The sequence below is a fragment of the Triticum urartu genome, chromosome 7 (genome assembly GCF_003073215.2).
Source record: "Triticum urartu cultivar G1812 chromosome 7, Tu2.1, whole genome shotgun sequence".
Taxonomy (NCBI): Eukaryota; Viridiplantae; Streptophyta; class Magnoliopsida; order Poales; family Poaceae; genus Triticum; species Triticum urartu.
The window spans coordinates 17,994,991-18,015,939 of NC_053028.1; the positions used below are offsets into that span (position 1 = coordinate 17,994,991).

The 20,949-nt window shown below is 50.6% G+C and overlaps 1 protein-coding gene across 4 annotated transcripts; it reads right to left on the reverse strand.

Moving 5' to 3' along the window:
* Nucleotides 1–7,193: 7,193 nt before the first annotated feature.
* Nucleotides 7,194–13,160, reverse strand: LOC125523852 (disease resistance protein RPM1-like). Of its 4 annotated transcripts, none has more exons than XM_048688920.1 (8): nucleotides 12,847–13,160; nucleotides 9,656–12,586; nucleotides 9,400–9,566; nucleotides 9,217–9,287; nucleotides 8,617–8,764; nucleotides 8,198–8,442; nucleotides 7,923–8,025; nucleotides 7,194–7,785 (listed from the first exon to the last, which is right to left on the reverse strand). In XM_048688920.1, exons 1-3 carry the CDS (start codon nucleotides 12,960–12,962, stop codon nucleotides 9,470–9,472), a joined length of 3,144 nt encoding a protein of 1,047 aa, XP_048544877.1. In that variant the 5' UTR covers nucleotides 12,963–13,160; the 3' UTR covers nucleotides 7,194–7,785; nucleotides 7,923–8,025; nucleotides 8,198–8,442; nucleotides 8,617–8,764; nucleotides 9,217–9,287; nucleotides 9,400–9,469. The 4 variants fall into 4 exon arrangements, with proteins under 4 accessions (XP_048544877.1, XP_048544875.1, XP_048544876.1 ...); XM_048688918.1 differs by having other exon boundaries at nucleotides 9,213–9,287; XM_048688919.1 differs by having other exon boundaries at nucleotides 9,384–9,566.
* Nucleotides 13,161–20,949: the final 7,789 nt, after the last annotated feature.

Consider the following 20,949-nt stretch of genomic DNA (forward strand, 5'->3'; position numbering starts at 1 on the left):
GCATCTCCGACGCGCGAAGGGCGTGGTTGGCCGGGGGCGGACGCCGCGGGGTTGTCCCTCAGACCTACGCCGCCCATGCCCTGCGGTCGCGGCGGCGGCGGCGCGGTGGTGGCGACACCGACGGATTCGGAGTTGCCTCTCGTTAGGGTTGGGGGCGACGCGTCACGTGGCGGGCTGGGCCGGCCTGCTGAGGTGCCTGGCAGGCCGCCCACGGGGCCGCCACGCCAGCTGGCCCAGCCAAAGGGTTCGTGTGTGTCTGGGCAGCGGGGGGCCTTGCCTACGCCCGTGACCCAGTCCAGCCCGGGTGCGCTAGGCCTGCCAATGCCGGCCCACACCGCGCAGCCATATAAATGGCTTTGGCTCCCCCGTGGAACCCTAGACATCACACTAGGGTTTCCTGCCTCCAAGTCGGAGGTGCGGCGATTCGGTCACTCCGCCCGCTTCCTCCACCCCACTCTTCCTCCCCAACCTTTGCTTCGCTCCTTTGCTGAAGTGGTGGCCATGGGCTCCAAGCCCAACCGCCGTGGGGAGAAACCACCCATGGAGCCGCCACGGGACCGCACCCGTGGGCGCGCCGACGACGAGGGCGGCTGGGGGCCGCCGCCCGCATGGTGTCTCAAGGAGCAAGAACAGAAGAAGAAGAAAAAGGAAGAATACCGAAAGAAAGGCCTCGAGCTCAAGCGCAAGGGGCAGATGGCAGTTCAGGGAGGCGACCGCGCCAGCGACTCGCTCGCGAAGAAGCAGAAGTCCAAGCCTGCGGGGGCGGCGGCCACCAAGCCTCCCCTCCCGCCCAGATCTGAGGCGTCGGGCTCGTCCAAGGGCACGCAGGCGGAGCCGATCCCCGTCGACGAGGCGGGCGGCCCAGAGTGCTTCAAGTGCGGTCGTACAGGCCATTTCCAAAGCCTGTGCACTTTCCAGCCGCTTTGCGTGGTGTGCAGCAAGGAGGGGCACACCTCGGCGCAGTGCCCAACCCGTGGCAAGCCTCTGCTTCTCCAGACCATGGGCCACGCTATCGCCGGAGAGGGATTCTTCTGCCTTCAGTTTCCGGTCGACGCGCGGGAGGAGGCTCCGGTCCAGCTGGGGGCCAACACGGCGGTGCTCTCCATGCCATCCGGCGCGCTCTCCCTTCCGATCCTCGAGGCGGAGCTGCAGCATCTCTTTGAGGGAGAGTGGGATTGGCAGATCTCCCCTCTCGAGGGCGGGGCCTTCTCAGTGGTCTTCCCCGATCCTGCTATGCTCCGGATGGCCACCAGGAGCGGCAAGCTCTTCCTGTCCCTCAACAACCTCATGGTGGACATACGCGATGTGGTCCTCGAGGCGCCCAAAGGGATGGAAATGCCAGAGGTGTGGGTCAAGTTAGGTGGGATTCCCCCAAGCATCGTTGCTCCGAAAGGCTCATGGCGGCGACCATCATGCTTGGCCGCCCTCTGCTGGTGGATGAGGACTCTCTGCTCCGCCCAGGGCCGGTCCGCATGCACTTTGCTTGCCGCAATCCGCGCAAGCTTCGTGGGTCGGTCCAAATCTGGTTCAACAATGAGGGCTACAACATCTCTGTGGACCCGGAGCTCCCCCCGGAGCAAGCCGTGGCGCCTGCCCTCCCTCCACCACCCCCTCCTCCCCACGGCAAGGGTCCAGATGGGAAGGGCCACGACGGCGACAAGGACGGCGACAAGGAGCCGGACGCAAGCATGGAGGACGACTCCATCGACATAGCGGGGTGGGAGAAGCTGGGCATCACCGACATCGGCGGGGCGAGGGCTTGCGTGCCACAGCCCCAGGTGGAGAACTCTCTGGCGGGAGGGACGTCGGAGATGGAGCTCTCCATCCCGAACCAGTACGGCTCCAACCTGGGCTCGGTCACATCCCCTCCGGTGCGGATGGAGGCCGCGGTGGACTCCTTGCTGCTGGCGGAGCCCACGGACAATTTCCCTGTGGCGTCAGCGGACCCGAAGCTTTTGACTTCCCCCTCGCGCTCGCCTGCCCAAGGTGGTCGCAGCGGCAGCAAGATTGGAGCGACGAAGCAGATCAAGAAGGTGGCGGTGCGCAAGGTGAACGTGGAGGCTGGGCGTGCTGCGGAGACGTTGGGAGCGCCGGTGACGCCGCGTCAGGCGGTGATGGCGCTGGCCGTAACTGCTTCCGCTACGGTCGCGCTGGAGACGCCCTTGATGGCGCCGGTCCCGAAGGCCAAGCGCTCCAAGGCGGTGGTGGAAGGGCAGGCGGCCCCCGTGCGGGCCAGTGCGCGTGCTAGGGGTGCCAAGGGCAACTTGCCATCGCTCCAGCGCGCCCAACTCCTCCAAGCTCAGAAAAATCTGGAAATCTCAGGTAATCCCTTACCCCGCTTTACGATTCTTGACTCCTTTTCGGACGAGCACTTGAGCGTGGTTCTGGGGGAGAGTGGGGTGGAACCAGTGGGAGGAGGTGAGATGTGCGAGCTTATCTCGTTGATTCGCGCAAAGGAATTGGCGCAAGCGGCGCTAACAGCAGCGGCTGTGCAACACGCGGATCGTTTGGCACTAGAGGCAGAGGCCTCGACAGCGCTAACGACCCGGTCCGATGAGGAGACAGCAACAGGGGTTGCTGCTCCTCCCTCGCCTCGCCGCGGCAGGGCGAGACGTGTGGCCAAGGCGATCACATCCAGGGGGTGCGCATGCGTAACCGTGTCGTTTAGATGCGTGCACTCCTATGGAATATACGTGGCTTCGGCCACTCGGGTCGTCGCACCCATCTAAGGGAGTACATTAGGAAAGAAGCGATAGATATCATTGGGCTCCAGGAAATGATCAAGTCTGAGTTCAGACATCAAGATCGCTTAGCCATAGATCCCTTAGAGCGTTTCGCGTGGCATCATACTCCGGCCAACGGTCACTCCGGTGGCTTGTTGCTAGGCCTAAGCACTGCCACGTACGAGGTGCTGCACTGGGAGAGTGGCACCTTCTTCATCGCGGCCAAGTTCCGCGTGCGAGCGTCGTCGCGATCGTGCAAGTCTACGGACCTGCAGATCACTCACGTTCGGCTGAGTTCCTAGGCGAACTCGAAGCCAAGGTGATGGCCTTTGCGGCTACTCAGATCCCGCTTATGGTGGGGGGAGATTTAAATCTTATCCGTTCGAGGGCGGACAAAAACAATGACAATATCAACTGGCCAAGGGTGGCCATGTTCAACAATTCGATAGCATCTATGGCACTTAGGGAAGTGACAAGATCCGGGGAAAGATACACTTGGACTAACAAGCAGCTAGCCCCAGTGCGATCCGTGCTGGATTGTGCTTTCATGTCTCCGGACTGGGAAATTTTGTTCCCTCTGTGATCACTCCTTGCCGAAACAAGGATTGGGTCGGACCACGTGCCGCTAATCTTGTCTTCTGGGGAGGACAGAGTGCGCCGCAGCCCGCGTTTCTATTCTGAAACTGCATGGTTCGAGACACCGAACTTTGACACCATCTCCAGGGAGAGATGGCAGAAATGTGTCCAGCTTGCAGGCCAGCAACGTGGCCCTTTGGAGTTCTGGACTGCGGTAGGGGGCCGCCTGCGTGCAAGCCTTAAGGGGTGGGGCGCGAATCAGGGTCGCGATGACAAAATCCTGAGGGCAAGGCTCATTGATGAGATTGCTATTCTCGACGGTCAAGCGGACACGTGCCCCTTCTCTGAACAAGAATGGGCGCAGCGATATGCCCTCGAGGGGCAAGTCGAAGCTCTGCTACGTGCAGAGGAGGAATACTGGAGGTGTAGGGGAGGCCTCAAGTGGACGCTCAAGGGTGATGCGAATACGAAGTATTTCCACGCGTACGCGAATGGCCGGCGCAGGAAATGTTCGATACTCAGGTTGCAGATGGAGCAGGGGCTCCTTCAACAATCGGAGATTTCCCGTCACATCTACGACTTTTATATATGTCTGATGGGGACGGAGGAGGCCCAACGCGCATGATTGCGTGCGGATGTTTGGCTCCCGTCTCAACGGGTGCTCGATAATGAGAACGAGGGGCTGGAGCTCGCTTTCCTTCCAGAGGAGATTGACAAAGCACTCCAGGGTATGAAATCCGACACGGCCCCAGGGCCGGACGGGTGGCCGGTGGCAATGTTCAAACATTTCTGGCCTCTGCTGCGTGAAACCATTTTTGAGGTGTGTAACGGCTTCATGCCAGGTCTCGTCGATATAGCGCGACTCAATTTCGGTGTGCTGTCGCTCATCCCGAAAGTACCTGGTGCGGACCACATTCGCCAGTACAGACCAATAGCGCTCATTAACGTTCCCTTCAAAATATGCGCCAAAGGTTGCGCTACTCGACTCACGCCGATTGCCCATCGAACCATTAGTCGTGCGCAATCGGCATTCATCTGCGGGAGGAATATTTTGGAGGGACCGTTAGCCCTACAGGAGACCCTCCACGAGCTCAAGCGCACGCACGAACCTGCAATCCTTCTCAAGTTAGATTTCGAGAAGGCCTACGACCGCGTTAATTGGGATTTTCTCCGACAAATCCTTAATAGTCGAGGCTTCTCGCTGGCGTGGGTGCATCGAGTCATGCAATTGGTCTCGGGGGGCCAAACTGTGGTCTCGGTAAATGGAGAAGTAGGGAACTTCTTCCGGAACAAACGTGGCTTACGCCAAGGTGAACCCATGTCACCGATATTGTTCAATTTTGTCGCAGATGCGCTGGCAGCAATGCTGCGGAAAGCGGTGGAAGCCGGGCACATCAAAGGGGTGTTGGGACACCTCATCCCAGGGGGGATATCACATCTGCAATATGCGGACGATACGCTATTGCTTTTTCAGCCGGACCTCCACAGCGTGGCCACTGTTAAAGCCTTGCTTATAAGCTTCGAACTCATGTCGGGACTTAAAATCAATTTTCACAAGTGTGAAGTGATGCCCATGTGCATGGACGAGCAGGACGGGAGCCACGTCGTGGATCTCCTGAACTGTAAACTAGGCAAACTCCCGTTTACATATTTGGGCCTCCCGTTAGACGCTAAGCGCATCTCGATAGAGGGGTGGGCTCCGCTCTAGACTAAGGTAGGTGGGCGGGTTTGTCCGTGGAGGGGTAAGTACATGTCCTCTGCCGCGAGGCTGGTGCTCACGAATGCGAGCCTCTCCTCGCTACCGCAATTCGCCATGGGACTGTTTCTGCTGGCCGAAGGTGTGCATGCCAAGATGGATACACCCAGGTCCCGTTTCTTTTGGGAAGGATCGGGACCCAAACGCAAGTACCACATGGTGAGGTGGGACGTGGTCTGCCGGCCCAAAGCCCAGGGAGGGCTAGGGATCACGAATACTAGAATCCTCAACATCGCGCTGATGTGTAAGTGGATTTGGAAACTCTCGCAGGGGGCGACGGGTCTGTGGGTAGACCTGTTGCGTGCTAAGTATTTCCTCTCCGGGAATTTTTTCGAAGGAGTGGCGAGGGGCTCTCCTTTCTGGAATGACCTGCAAGCGGTCCGGCCGGCTTTCGCTATGGGGGCCAAGTTTGGCATTGGCAATGGGCGTTCGGCCCTGTTTTGGTTAGATCATTGGGTTGAAACTCGGCCTTTATGGCAAGACTTCCAGGACCTGTATAGCCTGGAGGTCAACCCGGAGCAGCATGTTGCCACGGCACTTGCCTCCTCCCCTCCCGCGATCTTCTTCAAACGGGAACTAACGGGAACAGAGCAAGCTCACCTCACGGTTTTGCTTGATCTAATCGCGCCGGTCGCGCTTTCCCCACACGAGGACACAGTAACTTGGTCGCTCACCTCATCCGGCAAGTTTTCCGTCAAGTCGTTGTACCGGAAACTTTGTCAGGGCCAGTCCTCCCTAGTGCCGAAAGGCCTATGGAATGCGCGTCTGCCACTTAAAATTAAGGTGTTTTTTTGGCAACTGTTTCGCAACAGATTGCCTACCTCGGCTAATGTTGCCAAACGCAATGGCCCGTTGTCCGGCCTTTGTGCAATTTGCAACGTCCCGGAAGACGCGAACCATGTGTTCTTTCGCTGTCCGTTAGCGCGCTTTGCTTGGCCTGCGGTTCGCACCGCAACCAACACCACATGGAACCCGAGCTCATCCGCCGACCTCGTGGCCATTATGGACTCGGTTCAAGGGGGCAACAAACGCGTTCTTTGGAGCTGTGTGGGCGCGCTGGCCTGGGCCCTCTGGCTCACGAGGAACAAACTAGCGATCGAGGGCATCTTCCCATCACACCCTGCTAATATCATCTACAATGCAACCTTTTCCTGTAGCAGTGGAGTCCGTTGGTGAGGCGCAAGGATGCTGATAAACTCCAACATGCACAAGAACGTCTTCGCCAAGTCTACCTGATGGCTAGGGAGCCACCCGCCTCTTCTTCGACTTGAAGTGGCCCTTTTGGACGGCGCACGAGCGAGCCTGCGTGCTCTAAGCTCAGGCTGCGAGCCATGTAATCATTTATGCTAGCTCTGTGCTGCTTTTTGCTTTTGGCCTGCCCGATAACTCTTCAGACTTTGCGCTACCATTTGGCCGGAGCCTCCGTGCTGGTGTTTGTAATCTCAGACCATGTCAGTTACGCTGCCTAGTTGTGGGCTTTATTAATTTAAAGCCGGACGCACCCAGCGTCTTCGTTTTAAAAAAATGGTTGATTGTATAGCAACAGAATATCTTCTAATTAATTCAACATCTCTAGAAATAAGTTGCACAACTAATTTCAAGCAATTACTTCTAAGGAGTAGCCATGTATTATACTTAATCTTGTTTCCTCTAAAATTTAGATAAACAGTTGCATTTTGAGAGCCATCGCAAATGTCTATGATACTTTATCTAAAACTCTTTGACAAGCTGTTGTGGTATTTGCATGAATGATGTGATAACTAGATAGATAAATGCAATAAATTTTCCAGTTGTGGTATTTGCATGAATAATGTGATAAGATGAGATTTTATCAAATGAACTTATTTTTTTGGAGCACTTTGACAAAATAAATGAGGAGCTTGACTTAGATGGATATTTAAAATTTATGAAAAATACATTGTATACTAATTTAGTATAAAAAAAATCATAGGCTAGACCGTGTGGATGCACGGATTGTCGACTAGTAGTTTTTAAAGCTAATACAATGAAAATCGCAGTTTTTGTTTTTGCGAGGAATACATGAGTATAAATAGCAGAATGAACCTTTTCAAAAAATATATAGCAGAATGAAAATCAGAGTTAACAGTGTATATATAGCAGGCATATTTGGCGGACAATGGATAACAACAGATGCAATCATTTATGGCTGTGTTCATTGCTTGATGCAAAGGCCGAGTGTAATCCTCCTTTTAGGGGAAAAAAAAACTGATGCAGTCATCATTCTCTGTTTACAAACAAACACATAGTACATTGTTGCAGCAACAAATGGAGAGTAATGCACCATCTCTACAAAACAATAGAGTACTAGAAAACAGAGCAATTCTGTATTCAAAATTGCAGGTCTTCTCATCAGGTTGATCAGCCACTCCATTCAATGGTGTTCCCCAAGAACCGATTTTTCATCTGGGCCGACAATTTTAACTTGTAAACTCCTTCTGAGATCTCAAAATGGTGTACTCGCCTCTGCCACATTGAAGCCTCAAGATCAATGCATTCATGTTCCATTCACAGCGGCAAAATTTCAGGATCCCTCCAGCTTCGCCTTGCACGATATCAGAGGCCGGCAGCCAGCAGGGATGTTTCGAGAGCTGAAGTGATGGCCAATTGCGGCATAACAGTATGTATATGCAGCTTAAATGCTTAATTAGTAGCAGCATCTCGTGCGGTGTACACGTGTAGTCCTTTGCATTTTCAACGTCTTCTCCCCAGCTGAGATCAAATGCAGGGCATCAATTAGTAAATATCATCAGAAGATGCATGTTCGCAAACTGAGAATGATACCAAGAACCATAAGTGTATGGAAAATCCAACATTACAACATGAAAAGGGGATGTAGATGAACTGACCAGTCATCAGGGTGATCACAGTCCATACTTCAGAACATTTTCATCAGTTGCAGAAGTATGCATCACGCTCAAATCTCATCTGTCAGAGTTCCTCCAGCTCCCCCTATATCAAGATTCCAGACATTATGAAATGCTACACATTATAAACACCAACTTCTGCCTTGCTCCTAAAGGAGTAGAAGTTTAGCAGAGTGTAATCCTTCCATTGAGTAGCATACTCTTTGGCCTAAAAAGACAAAAACCAAAGAAGGAGCAAAAGGCAAGTCGTTGGGCACCTCTAGTACTTCCATTGCACTATCCCTTCCTCCAGTTGGCTCCTGGCCTGTCAGCATGGAACGAACGACTCTTAAGACATTCGCAGCGTAGGAACATCATGTTGTATCTTAGCTTCACTTTGTGGCATAGAGTCCACCAGCAGCGAACTTGCAAGTTGAACACGATGACCAATTGCATCATAGCAATGCAGCTTAATTGATACAGGTATCTTGTCTTGTATAGTCCATTGCCTTTTCCTCCCCAACTGAAATACATATACAGAGCATGCATGGGTTCATTTTATCAGAAATCTGTTATGTGTTCAAGCCGAAAACAACATGACAAAATCACGCTGAACAAAATTTTTTTTTTGCGGGGGACACGCTGAACAATTTAACATGATACTAACTGAAAATGAGTTGTTACTTGCTTAACTGACCAGCTATCATGCCTCGGAAGTGGACTGTCGAGTGTTGAGCATGTGAACTCCCTCCTGGATCAGAAAGAAATCCCATGCCTTCCAACTTTGCTTGATATTATTCAGTACCCCTTGGCTGCATAGGATGTCTGTGAAGCTCCGGTTCCTCCTAGATATCAACATTTCTGTTATTTTTACTCTGAAGAATGAACACTGAAAGATTTGTCTATCAATCTTTTTACAAACAAACAAGCAATGTGATCTTCATCTGAGCTACAAAGTGGATTAGCTTTCAAAGAAAAAAGAATACCCAATTAGAGACCATGGACATAAAAAGCAGCCACCTGCAGGCTGCAGTCAGGGAACTATAACATCTAAGCTTCATATGTCCTACAGATAAATAGCAATGGAAGTGACATTGCATTGAAGCAGAGTTTATGACAACCAAATATGCATCTAAAAGATAATTTTGTTCAATTTTAAATTCAGTAGAAGAGACATAATCTCTTGCAGACGTTGAGATAATTAAACGGGTTGGTGTGCACAAAAGAAAGTCTGACAAATATCACCAAATATCAGATGGAATCAAACAAAGTCGAAGAAGGTTTGAGCTGTACCAACATGGCATCAGAATTCCGAAGCAAGGGGAAGGGAAAACCTAGGGCTATATATATCATCCGTAGTAGCACCTCCTGTTGGGGAGAGACAAACATCGTCAGATACCCAATTGAACTATCAATGGATCATATGGCATGAAATAAACAGACAGAAATGCCACATGTAGGTACCAGCGAAGGCGTCGACCTGTGCGCACGGGAGTCTTCGAGAAGCAGCAGTGGATCTGAACAACGAAGGGTGGAGCATCAACCAACCATCAAGCATCGTCGCCGTCGGAATTGCAGGACCAAAAATCGTCTTCCACCAAAGCAGAGCCTTGGACCTCCCTTATGTTAGGGCCTTGGCTGCTACAACTACAACATCATCAAATTAAGGGACATCATCAGTTCAGTTGATACTTATCTGCTACTACTAGTGAACGAAAGAGAAAATAGCTACTGACCTGTCGCTCCCCGTGGTCGTCATCACGGCCACCACCTGCGAGGAGGAGGTCTCCCCCGCTGATGCATGCTCGGGATGGAGAGGTGATGATTCCTCCCCCTCCGTTGCTTCATCCACATGTATTACAATAGTGGATCCGTGGACAATGTCACCCAGGTCGTGATGGCTCCATTCCTTCTCCAGTCGCAGCACGGGATGGTTTGGGTGTGCGTCCACTTCACGTTGCAGCATACCAAGCCTGCCCACTTTACCATCCCAACGAAGTGAAATCTCCTTGACACTTGCAAGGTGCTCGATACCATTGATCCCTGATTCCAACCAGCAGTCGCCGATTTCTATCTTTCCCAGCTGGGGCGAGGTGCCCTCCTCGAATATCAACTCTCTCACTTGCTCGAGACTCCAAATTTCAAGCTTCTTGAGATTTGGGAATGCTCCTGTTCTGAACTCCAACTTCTCCCCACTATAAGAGCCCCATCCAAGACGAAGCAGCATGAGGTTGGGAAGTGGCCCTGGTATTTCCATGATTTTACCCTCTTCCTTTATTTCGCTGTGCCATAAGTAAAGCTTGACCAAATGGATCAGACTGCCAACCCAGCCAGGAATCTCTCCAAGGCATCCATCCAACTTCAGACTCCTCAACAGGGGAGGAGGAGAGGAAACAGCATGCAGCCACTCGAGTGAACCTTCCACTTCAAGGGAGCGGAGGCAAGTGAGCTTCTGAACGGCATCCCACAGTACCTTGCATTTTTGCTTGGTGGCCCCTTCTCTTACCACGCTCAGTTTTCTTAGCTGCACAAGATCACCTAGCTCCTTAATTGCTTTGCGACTAGTCCGGCTGATGTCCACGACCTCTAGTATTTGCAGCTCTTTCAGTTTGCTGATTCCTTTTGGCACCCTCACACCATGTGACCTTGACCAACGGCTAGACCATGCCATGTGTAGTTCAGCAACTGCCTCGGTGCGCTCACTAGGATTAACCAAAGGTGTGAACAACATGGGCAGACAAAGTGTGCGCACCAAGCATTCCTTGGGGTCATTCAGGTCAAAGTATGTGTACCTACTCCTTCTGGTACAACGGAGACTATGTAGACTCTTGAGTTTACTAATCTCAGTTGGCAGCTCTGTAACATAACTGTCTCTTATGTTCAAAGTACGCAAGCCTTGCAATTTTCTTATGGATCTAGGAAGTTTATAAATAGCCGAATATCCACGAGGATCAGAAAAATTCACATACTTCAAGTGGCGCAACAAGCCTATGTTGCTGATATCCTTTTGTGTGACTTGAAACTGTGCATTCTCTAGATCCAAGGCCCGGAGCATTCTCATGTCAAATGAACAAACTAAAGGTGATGGACCCAATGAGCTCTCACCAAACATAGTTACTGACCGGACATGGCTCCAATCCATGTCTATCTGTTGGCACATGCTACCATTGTATGCTATATGTCGGAAAGTCTCCTCCATAGCACCAGTTACATTATTTCCCACCACATACACAAAATTTTCATCTCTAGAAACTGAGATCATGACATCGCGCACAATATCATGGACTCGACAGCTCTTCACAACTCCTTCTATGTTCACCCTTGATGGTTGAAGCATACTTCGGTTGATTAACTCATTAAAGTAACCTTTTGCCACATCCTCAATGTTCACCCCAGTCCCACCTCTAATCAACCCCTCGGCAATCCATCTTTCTACTAGACGTCTCATCTGGATTTCAAAATCCTCCGGAAAGATGCTTAGGTATAAGAAACATGGCTTAAGATGAGATGGCAAGTGGTTGTAACTCAAAGTAACCATCATCTTCATTGCTTCAAGGCTTGGGTTACTCTCAAGCTCAGACGGGAGTTGGCTATAGAAGTGCTCCCACTCTAATATCTTTTTAGTGGCAAGGATCCCTCCAATTGTGAGTATGGCCAGTGGTAAACAACCACACTTTTTAACTAGTTTTTCAACTATGCTCTTGAAGTTTTCATCTTTGTCCATTTCTTCAGATACTTTCCTACTCTTTTTTAGTAGCAAATTTGTGGCCTCGACTACCTCTAAGGTTTTAAGGTGGTAGATAAGGGATTCAAGAGTACATTCCTTTGCTAAGCCAACATCACGTGTTGTTACTATTATCCGACTACCTTTCTTGTTACTACTAGGAAAAACAATATCTTTAATCCACCTCCATGCATCTATGGTCCACAAGTCATCAAGAATAATTAGGTACCTCTTATCCTTAATCTCTTGATTGAGGTACTCAGCTAGGTCCTTTACTTGCACCACCTTCCCTTCAAGTTCTTTCAACAAGTTCTTCAGTGAATCTCCACCCAGAAGTTGCCTGATCATATCCTTGAGCATTTCTATCTTGAAAAATGACTGTGAAACTGTGATCCATGCACAACAAGAAAAATTCTTCACAATATCTTCCTTACTTTCATAAGTTTTTCTTGCAAGAGTAGTCTTGCCTAAACCACCCATGCCAACGACACATATAACTTTGGCATCACCATCTCTAGTGTTGACATCCATCAGCTTAATCAACTCCTCCATAGGCTTTGTAAAGCCCACAAGTTCTGCTTCATCAGTGTTGCTTGCTGAATGATTACGTACATCTTCTATGTAAGAAACCTCCTTGTCACTGGTCGTTGAGGCCTCTGTCTTGATCAAGTTGTAGCGTGAATTCCTGCTGCTCACTTCTTCAACTCTTGATTTCAGGTTGCGAATTTGGATAGCAATCCTACGACGATCTTTGATCTTCATCAGCCGTTTCATCAGGCTTTGGCTCCTCACATGAACCATAAATTCATCAAGGCAATCTTCTATGTTGTAGGACAGGTCCCTAACTTGCTCTGCCCACACCTTCAGCAGCATGTCTCTGTTCTTCGTTGCTTCAGCAGCTGCCAAGAATGCCTGCATCGTCTTTAGCTCGTCTTTGATGAACCTGTCAAGCAAATTAAATTGACGTTCAGAACAACCACTAGTGTCATTCTGTAGCTGGTGCGCGCGAGGAAATTTGCCACATCCATGAAAAACGGAAAATTCAAACAATGGGAATGAGATCTGAAACATGCGTGACGAAACCTATGTATTTCCTAGATTTTGATTTTTTTTGTGACTGTTCCTAGATTTTATATTAGTAAGTTGATCTATGACTTACGAAATTGAAATAGTTAGCGTGCAAATGGATGCATGCGTACATACCAGATATCCTTCTGCACACCCATCACCAAGCTCAGCTCGGCGGCCGCGGCAGAGGCGGCCTTGCTGATGGCGCCCCCCAGCATAGACCTCGCCATGCTTACCACCGTCTCGGCCATCTCCGGCTCTGGCTGGTTCCTCACGGAACACTTGTTCCCTTTCTTTGTGGAAGACCCTCACAAACTTGAGCTCACAGTAGGTGGATGTTGAGGACGAAGGACTGGGAGCGGCAACAAATGCAAGGATGCAATGCTGTTTTTTTGCTACCAACCAGGGCAAACCGCAGTGCTGCTATAGGGAAAGAGGATCGCAGGGCTTTGGTCCTATTAGTAGTGGAGACCAAACGATAACTTGCATGTGTGTATTAGCTAGCGCCTCAAGACTAGGCATCTAAACAGGATCTGATCACATGCTTTATTTTTTTTAGAGAAAAGGCATACGCCCAACTTTATAAATAAAGCCACCAGACAGAGTCACGACACAACCATCCAAACACCACAGAAGCAGAGCAAAGTTTAAGAAGTACAAATACATGGCAACCAGCCAATAATGGCACGCAAGCCAGCCTTGAGTCCAAAAGAACAGGAGATTAAGCCATCCTCCTAGATCGCCGCAGCAGGGAAGAAGCCGTAGATCTCATCTTAGATAACATGTCGTCGAACGCCTCTAGGTCCACCTCCTTAGTAAATAATCTCCACTGCTGCAAAAAGACATTGGCTTTAAATAAGCAATTCACAGGGTTAGCCGGAAAGATGTGCTCGATAGTGAACTTGTTCCTAGTAGTCCACAGCGACCAACAGATCGCTGCCCAACCAACCCAGAATAACCTCTTAGACCGACCGGATAAAGTATTAACACAGCGCCGCAGGTCCTCGAAGGAAGATGGATTCCGATTAACATGAAGCCAATGTCTAATGCAACTCCAAAGGAATTTAGCCAACGAGCAATGAAAAAAATATGTGCTCGGTGTTTTCAAAAGCCCCACATAAAGCGCATCTATCAGTGCCCGGACCGTTCCTCTTCCTAATTTGATCAGCCACAGGGAGTTTACGACGGACAGCTTGCCACATGAAAATTTTGATCTTAGGAGGAATACGGGCTAACCAAATATCCTTGAATTTCACTGTATGAGCACCTGAGATAAGTTTGGCGTACGCTGACTTAACTAAGAAACGACCCGAAGAAGAGTGAGGCCAGACAACCGAGTCTTCTTCCTCCGAGAGCAAGGGGAAGCAGGCAGTAAGACATTGCCAATCATCCAACTCCGTAGGAGAAAGGGATCGCCGGAAGTCAAGGTCCCAATTGTGAACCGAGAGCTCAAAGATAGAGATCTCAGGAGCCGAGCAATATGAGAACAGGGTCGGGAAGGCCACCGCGAGAGTGGTATCACCAACCCACCAATCTAACCAAAAGCGAGTGGACTTACCATTCCTAACTACAAACATAACGAGGGACCGAAAGATCGGCCGAACTTTAACAAGCTGACGCCAAAATTGAGAGCCACCTGAGGAAGGAGCGAACATGGGGCTCGAGGAGGGGGAATATTTAGCTTTGAGAAAAGATAGCCATAGGGGGCGCGCCTTGAGGAACATAATTTTCCACCACCATTTTATCATGAGGCACTTGTTCATGACCACCGTGTTAATGATACCTAAGCCCCCATGTTCTTAGGCCTACAAATTAGATCCCACTTAACCATCCTATATTTACGCTTATTGTCAGAGGAATTCCAGTAAAAAGCACCCCTATACTTGTCGAAGCCAGCGTGAATCCCTCCGGACAGGAGATAAAAGCCCATTAGAAACATCGGAAGGGAGGAGAGGCAAGCATTAGTAAAGGCAACCTTGCCTGCCTGGGAATTATATCGGCCTCTCCACGGTAGTACCATGTTCCCTACTTTAGTCACTGTCGGGGCAAAGTCTTTTGCCAATAGCTTGAGAGGGGAGATAGGGAGGCCCACGTATTTGAAAGGGAAAGAACCAAGGGAGCAATTCAGAAGATGTGCCACTCTCTGAGCTTCAGAGTCAGTTACCCCAGTCACAATTACTTCGCTCTTTGAAAAGTTGATTTTAAGACCCGATAGCGCTTCAAAGCATAGAAGAAGGAATTTCAGATGCGTGAGACTAGCCTCATGAAGTTCAACCATAATAATGGTGTCATCCGCGTATTGAAGATGAGTGATGCCATTGGGAATCAAGTGAGAACTAACAGGCGTAATGTGACCAGCACGAGCTGCTCGAGAAAGGATATGAGAGAGAGCATCCGCAATGAAATTAAAGAGAAGGGGGGACGTCGGGTCTCCTTGTCTAAGGCCCCTATCATTGGCGAAGAAATTACTAATCTGTCCATTAACCGCCACAGCCGTGTGGCCTCTCGAGACCAACTGCATAAGACAGTGAACCACCGCACCCTCGAAACCTTTAGCAAGAAGGACTTGGCGAAGAAAGTTCCAGCTCATCGAGTCGTAAGCCTTCTCGAAGTCAAGTTTAAGAACCACTGCCTTAGTGCCCTTGGTTCGCAAGTCATGGACAATCTCATGCAAGCATAGAACACCGTCCAGAATAAATCTACCTTTTATAAACGCAGATTGAAAAGGGCTAATGACGTGATGGGCGGTCGGAGATAGCTTGGTAGCCAGACCCTTAGCCGGGATCTTCGCAAAATTATTAATTAAGGCAATGGGCCTAAACTAGGAAATCAGGTCAACCCCTTTGACCTTAGGAATGAGAGTGAGCACCGCGTAATTCAATCTAGAGATATCGACAGTTCCCAGCCAAAAACCTTGTATAATTGCCTGAATGAGGCCCTTTAGCTAAGGCCAGAACTGCCTAAAGAACGGGATGGAGAAGCCATCAGGCCCAGAAGCCGTGTTAGAATTGCACTAGTAGAAAAGGGGGCTTTGGTCTAGGCCGGGTAAGCCCATTAGTCCCGGTTCAGTCCAGAACCGGGACCAATGGGTGCATTTATCCCGGTTCGTGCGGCTAAGGCATTAGTCCCGGTTCACCTGGGCCCTTTAGTCCCGGTTCGTGCCACGAACCGGGACTAAAGGGTGCGATGCCCATTGGTCCCGGTTGGTGGCACCAACCGGGACTAATGGGCTTTGAGGCATTAGTACCGGTTCATGGCACGAACCGGTACTAAAGGTCCCATTTTCAAACTCCCCCCCCCCCTGGACCGCTTTTTCAGTTTTAGAAAAAACAAAAGAAAATGATGGAAATGTCAATAAAAATAAAATAAAATAAGTTTCCCATGTGATATGTGGTCTAGTTGTTGGGAAAATTTACAAATATGAATTTCGACTTTATTTACAAAATCTCTCTGGAATTTGTAAAATGGGCATAACTTTTGCTTACGAACTCGGATTAAAAAGTTTTTTATATGAAAAATCATCTACTCGAAAAGTTACATCCGATGGAGACCGCCTATGGCCTGTTTGCAAATTTGTAGAATCCTCAAATTCCAAAAGGAAAAAAAGTTATGCTCAAATTTCAGTTTTTTTAAATTTTCAGTAAATCTGGTCAAACTATGGTCAAACTACTTATTCAAGAAGTATTTGTGTTACTAAATAATTATTCAAGAATATTAGTGTTATTAAATAATTATTTCACCTTTTTTGAATTTTGGTCAAATCTGGTCAAACAATGGTCAAACTGTGGTCAAACAATGGTCAAACTACTTATTCAAGAAATATTAGTGTTACTAAAAAAATATTGTTTTTTAGAACAATAGTTTCAAACTCAAAAGGTGAAATATGTGACTTCATGCTCAAGCTAAATTCCTGAGGGTTAATAGGATTGACATCTTACTATTGTCAGGAAAACAACAAGTGCAGACTTGGAAACGAGGGAGAATAGAACCCGGAAGTTAAGCGTGCTCAGGCTGGAGTAGTGAGAGGATGGGTGACCGTTCGGGAAGTTAGATGATTTGGAATGATGAGGGGTGATTAGAGATTATATTGAGCAGTGATGAGGGGTGATTAGAGATTAGAGGTTAAAATAATTCAGAAATTTGAAAATAAAAAAATTTCAAAAAAAATCAGAAAATTTCCTTTAGTACCGGTTGGTGTTATGAACCGGGACTAAATGCCCTTTTTCTACCAGTGTTGGCAGATCGGATCGCATCGAAGATCTCCTCTTCAGAAGGGGGGATCATCAATCCCTCGTTTTCATCGCTCGAAATCTGCTCGAGGGGAGACCAAAAGGTAGAGGCCAACCTAAAACCCACCTCGGGTTTAGCAGATAAGAGAGTAGAGAAGAAATAAACCACATGTTGCATAATCACAGATTGATCAAAGTCCCTGACCCCATCGATAAGGAGGCTATCGATCAGACATCGCCGACGTCTACCATTCGCAATGGCAAAGAAATAGGCCGTGGGCGAGTCACCCTTTAAAGTCCAGTTAATATTGCCTCTTTGCTTCCAATACACTTCCTCCTGACGATGGATATCCAAAAGGGCCTCTTCAAGACCGTACCGAATCTGCCACTCGGCCAGGGAGAGGCCCATGTCGTCCGCGCGAGCATCAAGCACACCAATTTGAGCAGCCATCCTAACTTTGTCACGCCTTGACACAACAAAGTGATTTTTAGACCAACCACGAAGGAATCTACGAAGAAAGTAGGAGCACTGATGCCAGTCGTCCATCGGACCAAAAGATCGGCGATTAGAAGATAGGAAAGGCGAAATCTTTTGTGCAATCAAGTTAGCAAAACCCTCAACTAGGAGCCAGGAGGCATCGAACTGAAACCTCGGAGAGGAAACCGAACGAGTACCATCATCAAGAATCAGAGGGAATGGTCCGAGCCCACTATAGCCAGGGCTCTGAGAATGGCACGGGGGAACAACGAGTCCCATCTAGAACACAAGAAAACCCGATCAAGGACAGAACGAATGGGAGATGTTTGGCGATTCGTCCAGGTGTAACGGGCCCCGACCCTAGGGATTTCACGTATCGCCGTGTCCCTGATGAAAGCATTAAACGCTTCGGCCAGCGGCCACGGGAAGTTAGAGGAACTCTTATCCGAAGGGTAGCGCATCAGATTAAAGTCTCCCCCAATAAGTAGCGGGAGCTCACAAGATTCTATTTTATTTCGAAGTTCATCCAGAAAAATATAGGACATAGAATGGTCAGCCGGACCATATACCACCATGATTTCTAATAAAGAGTTAAGGGTTCGATGAGAAACCACCGTGCTAGCCCAAAAAATACCATGGTCAAAAGCGACAAAATCAAACAAGTCTCGCTTTGTGCCAAGGAGGATACCACCCGAATGACCAACAGGAGCCACGAAATTCCAATCGAATCTATCGGTCCCAGAAACGGCTGAGAGCTCATTTGGGGAGAAGGAAGGTTTGAGAGTCTCGGCAAGTCCAATGATATCAATATTTTCAGAATGAACCAAGTCTTTTAGCTGGTCCCTGCGCCCCCTAGCGCCGAAACCCCAAATATTCCAGAATGGTGCCTTCATCTAAAAGATAGGTTTTTAATGCGAAGGCTCGACCTGCTAGGAGCCATGCAGGATTTAGCACGTTTACCAGCCCCATGTTTAGAAACAGCCGGGGGAGCCTGACTCCTATCAGATCCCCCCTCATCCCCACCGGCCACAACCAGTGGGGCAGTGGATCCCAGCCCAGCCTCCTTGGCTTTAGCGATGTTAGCCTGAGCTATTTAATTAGTCCTAATAATGCCAAGCAAGGAAGAAGGAGAACCCAAACTAGCATCATAAGAAATACCAACATCTTCTAAAATACGAAGTAAATGATCATCAGATTGAGACGGAAGCACTAAACGAATTGGAGAATGAACAACGGGGTTAGCAGAGGGGGGGATGGACGCGAACCTGAAGGAGGCAGATCCCGAGCCGCAGCACGCCGAGCGGCCTGATCAGCCACCCGCTCGCCACTGTTGGAGACGCGACCGCTCTTGCGGGCCGTGGACACCGGCGAGCGCAACGGCACAGGGCGAGCACGACAGGGAGACGCCGCAGCAGAAGACGGGCCTGAGGACGTACTCATGTCAGCATCCAGCCTACGGCAGAGCCCAGCCGCAGACTGCCTTGAGTCACCAGACGCCCTGCTTTTAGCGGAGTATTTCTTGACTGACGACTTCTTCTTCTTGGAGGCCAAGGGGCCGGCCGGGGGCAAGTCTTCAATGCCCGAGAAGGAAGGAGAGGCAGGGCGAGCTGGAAGGTTAGAGCACACCGCCAAGAATGGTATTCCCTTCGCCCCACCAGAAGTCGCGGCCCCTCCAACCGAGTCCGGCAGCGAATCATTAGCCCCCCCACCAGCCGGAGCATTCTCCTTCAGCACGTCCTGGTCTTCTGGAGAGAGCCCATCCCACTCCGACTGGGTAAAGCGCTAATCATTGCCATGCATAGAATCCTCCGGAACGTCGTCACCATCCTTGCTCAAGTCAATTCAAATAAGGCGTATCTTGTTCAAGCCAATAAATAGAGCTGGGGTGTCATCATTGCCGGAAGCAGGAGGCGGGGGAGGGGCGGAGGCGACACCGGGCCCGAGTCACCCTCCACCCGGACCCTGAGCCGGAAGCCTCCAGCCGAGGGGAAGACGTCGATGGAGCCACGGACACAAAGGGGATCAACACACCACATCCGCAGACGAACCGGCCCGAGAATAGCCAGCGACTCTTGATCAACCTCAATAGGTTTGCCGATAAGCACCCCGAAAGCCATCAGGAAAGTCGAGGAACACAAAACAGGAGGAACATCATCAACTAGAACCCATACATCAGACATGGAAGAGATAGCATTGGAGCCATTAGACGCAGCCTTGACCGAGACTACTAGTTGATTCAGAGGCAACGTAAAGCTAGTGCAGGAGGATATCATCCGAAGGCTTTCGTTGGAGGGGAAAGTCGCACAAACTCAAAATCTGAAAGCTGACGGATTTGACAATCCCACCCCTTCATCCCATAGCCGGATCTCATCGAGAAGGACCTGGGGAGTGATGCGTTTGGACTGGACAGAAATGATGCCGGTGTTGGAGAGCGCTGGAATAGGAGCAACAGCAGGGACCTCTCTATCTAAGGCAAAGAAGGAGCACCCAGGGAGGCCAAGACCATAATGGACAAAGGCAGGAGGCTTGGTACGGTTCTGACAGTCCATAGTGAGGTGACCATCTTCCCTACATATGAGGAAGAAGGGGGGTTTTGGCATCGGGACTGGAAATGACCAGGACGATGACACGCGAAGCAGGTGAGAGTAGGGTTGGCGACCTGAGACTGAGGAGGAACGCGACCAGATCCACGAGGGGGGGAGGGAGAATGCCATCACCAGCCGCGCCGGGCCCAGAACCGATGCCCCGCCCAGCAGCAGCGCCTACGGGACGGCGGACCGGCGCCCCCGACGCACCCCGCGGGACGAAGCGCGATGGACCCCCGCCAGCCACCGCCGGAGCCTGCAGCGGACCACCTCCCTTGGACGCAGCACTACATGGAGGAGGCGGCGGAGCCGGGCCAGATGAGCCAGCCTGACTACCCGCAACCGCCAACTCCCATGGGTCAGCAGAAGCCGGAGTAGATCCAGGCAAAGGCAGCGAGGAATCCGCCGGCCCAAAACTGGAGGTAAGCGGGGACGAGCCGGCCGCCGCCGCCGCCGACCCCGCCTCCGGAGCGCGCGACGCCTGGAGCTTAGCGTGCAACGCGGCCTCATACTCCAGATCAGCCGCCGCCTCGCCAGATCCGTCACGCCCCCGCTTCTGGCCGGAGACGGCCTCGCTAGAGGACCTGCGCGAACGATCCATCGCGACCACCGCAGCAAACAAACGGGAGAGGGGAGGGGGAGGAGCAGATCTGGAGAAGAAGCGAATGGGGAAGCGGCGACGGCGCAGGTCAGAAGAGGAGGCAGGGAATCCTAGAAATGGGGGAGCCGAACCCTTCCGGATACATATATACCTGGACCGAGCCAGGCCCGAGCCGACAGGGAGGGCTGAGGGGGGAGGGGGAGTGGGCCTGGGCCATCCGCGGCCCAGAAACCAGGAGAGGGCCGGAGGGGAGGGAAAACGGACACGCAATCCAAGGCAGGCACCGACCCAGGCCCACCAAGCGGCGCAAGGGCCCGCAGCCCAGACACAGAACCAACCACAGAA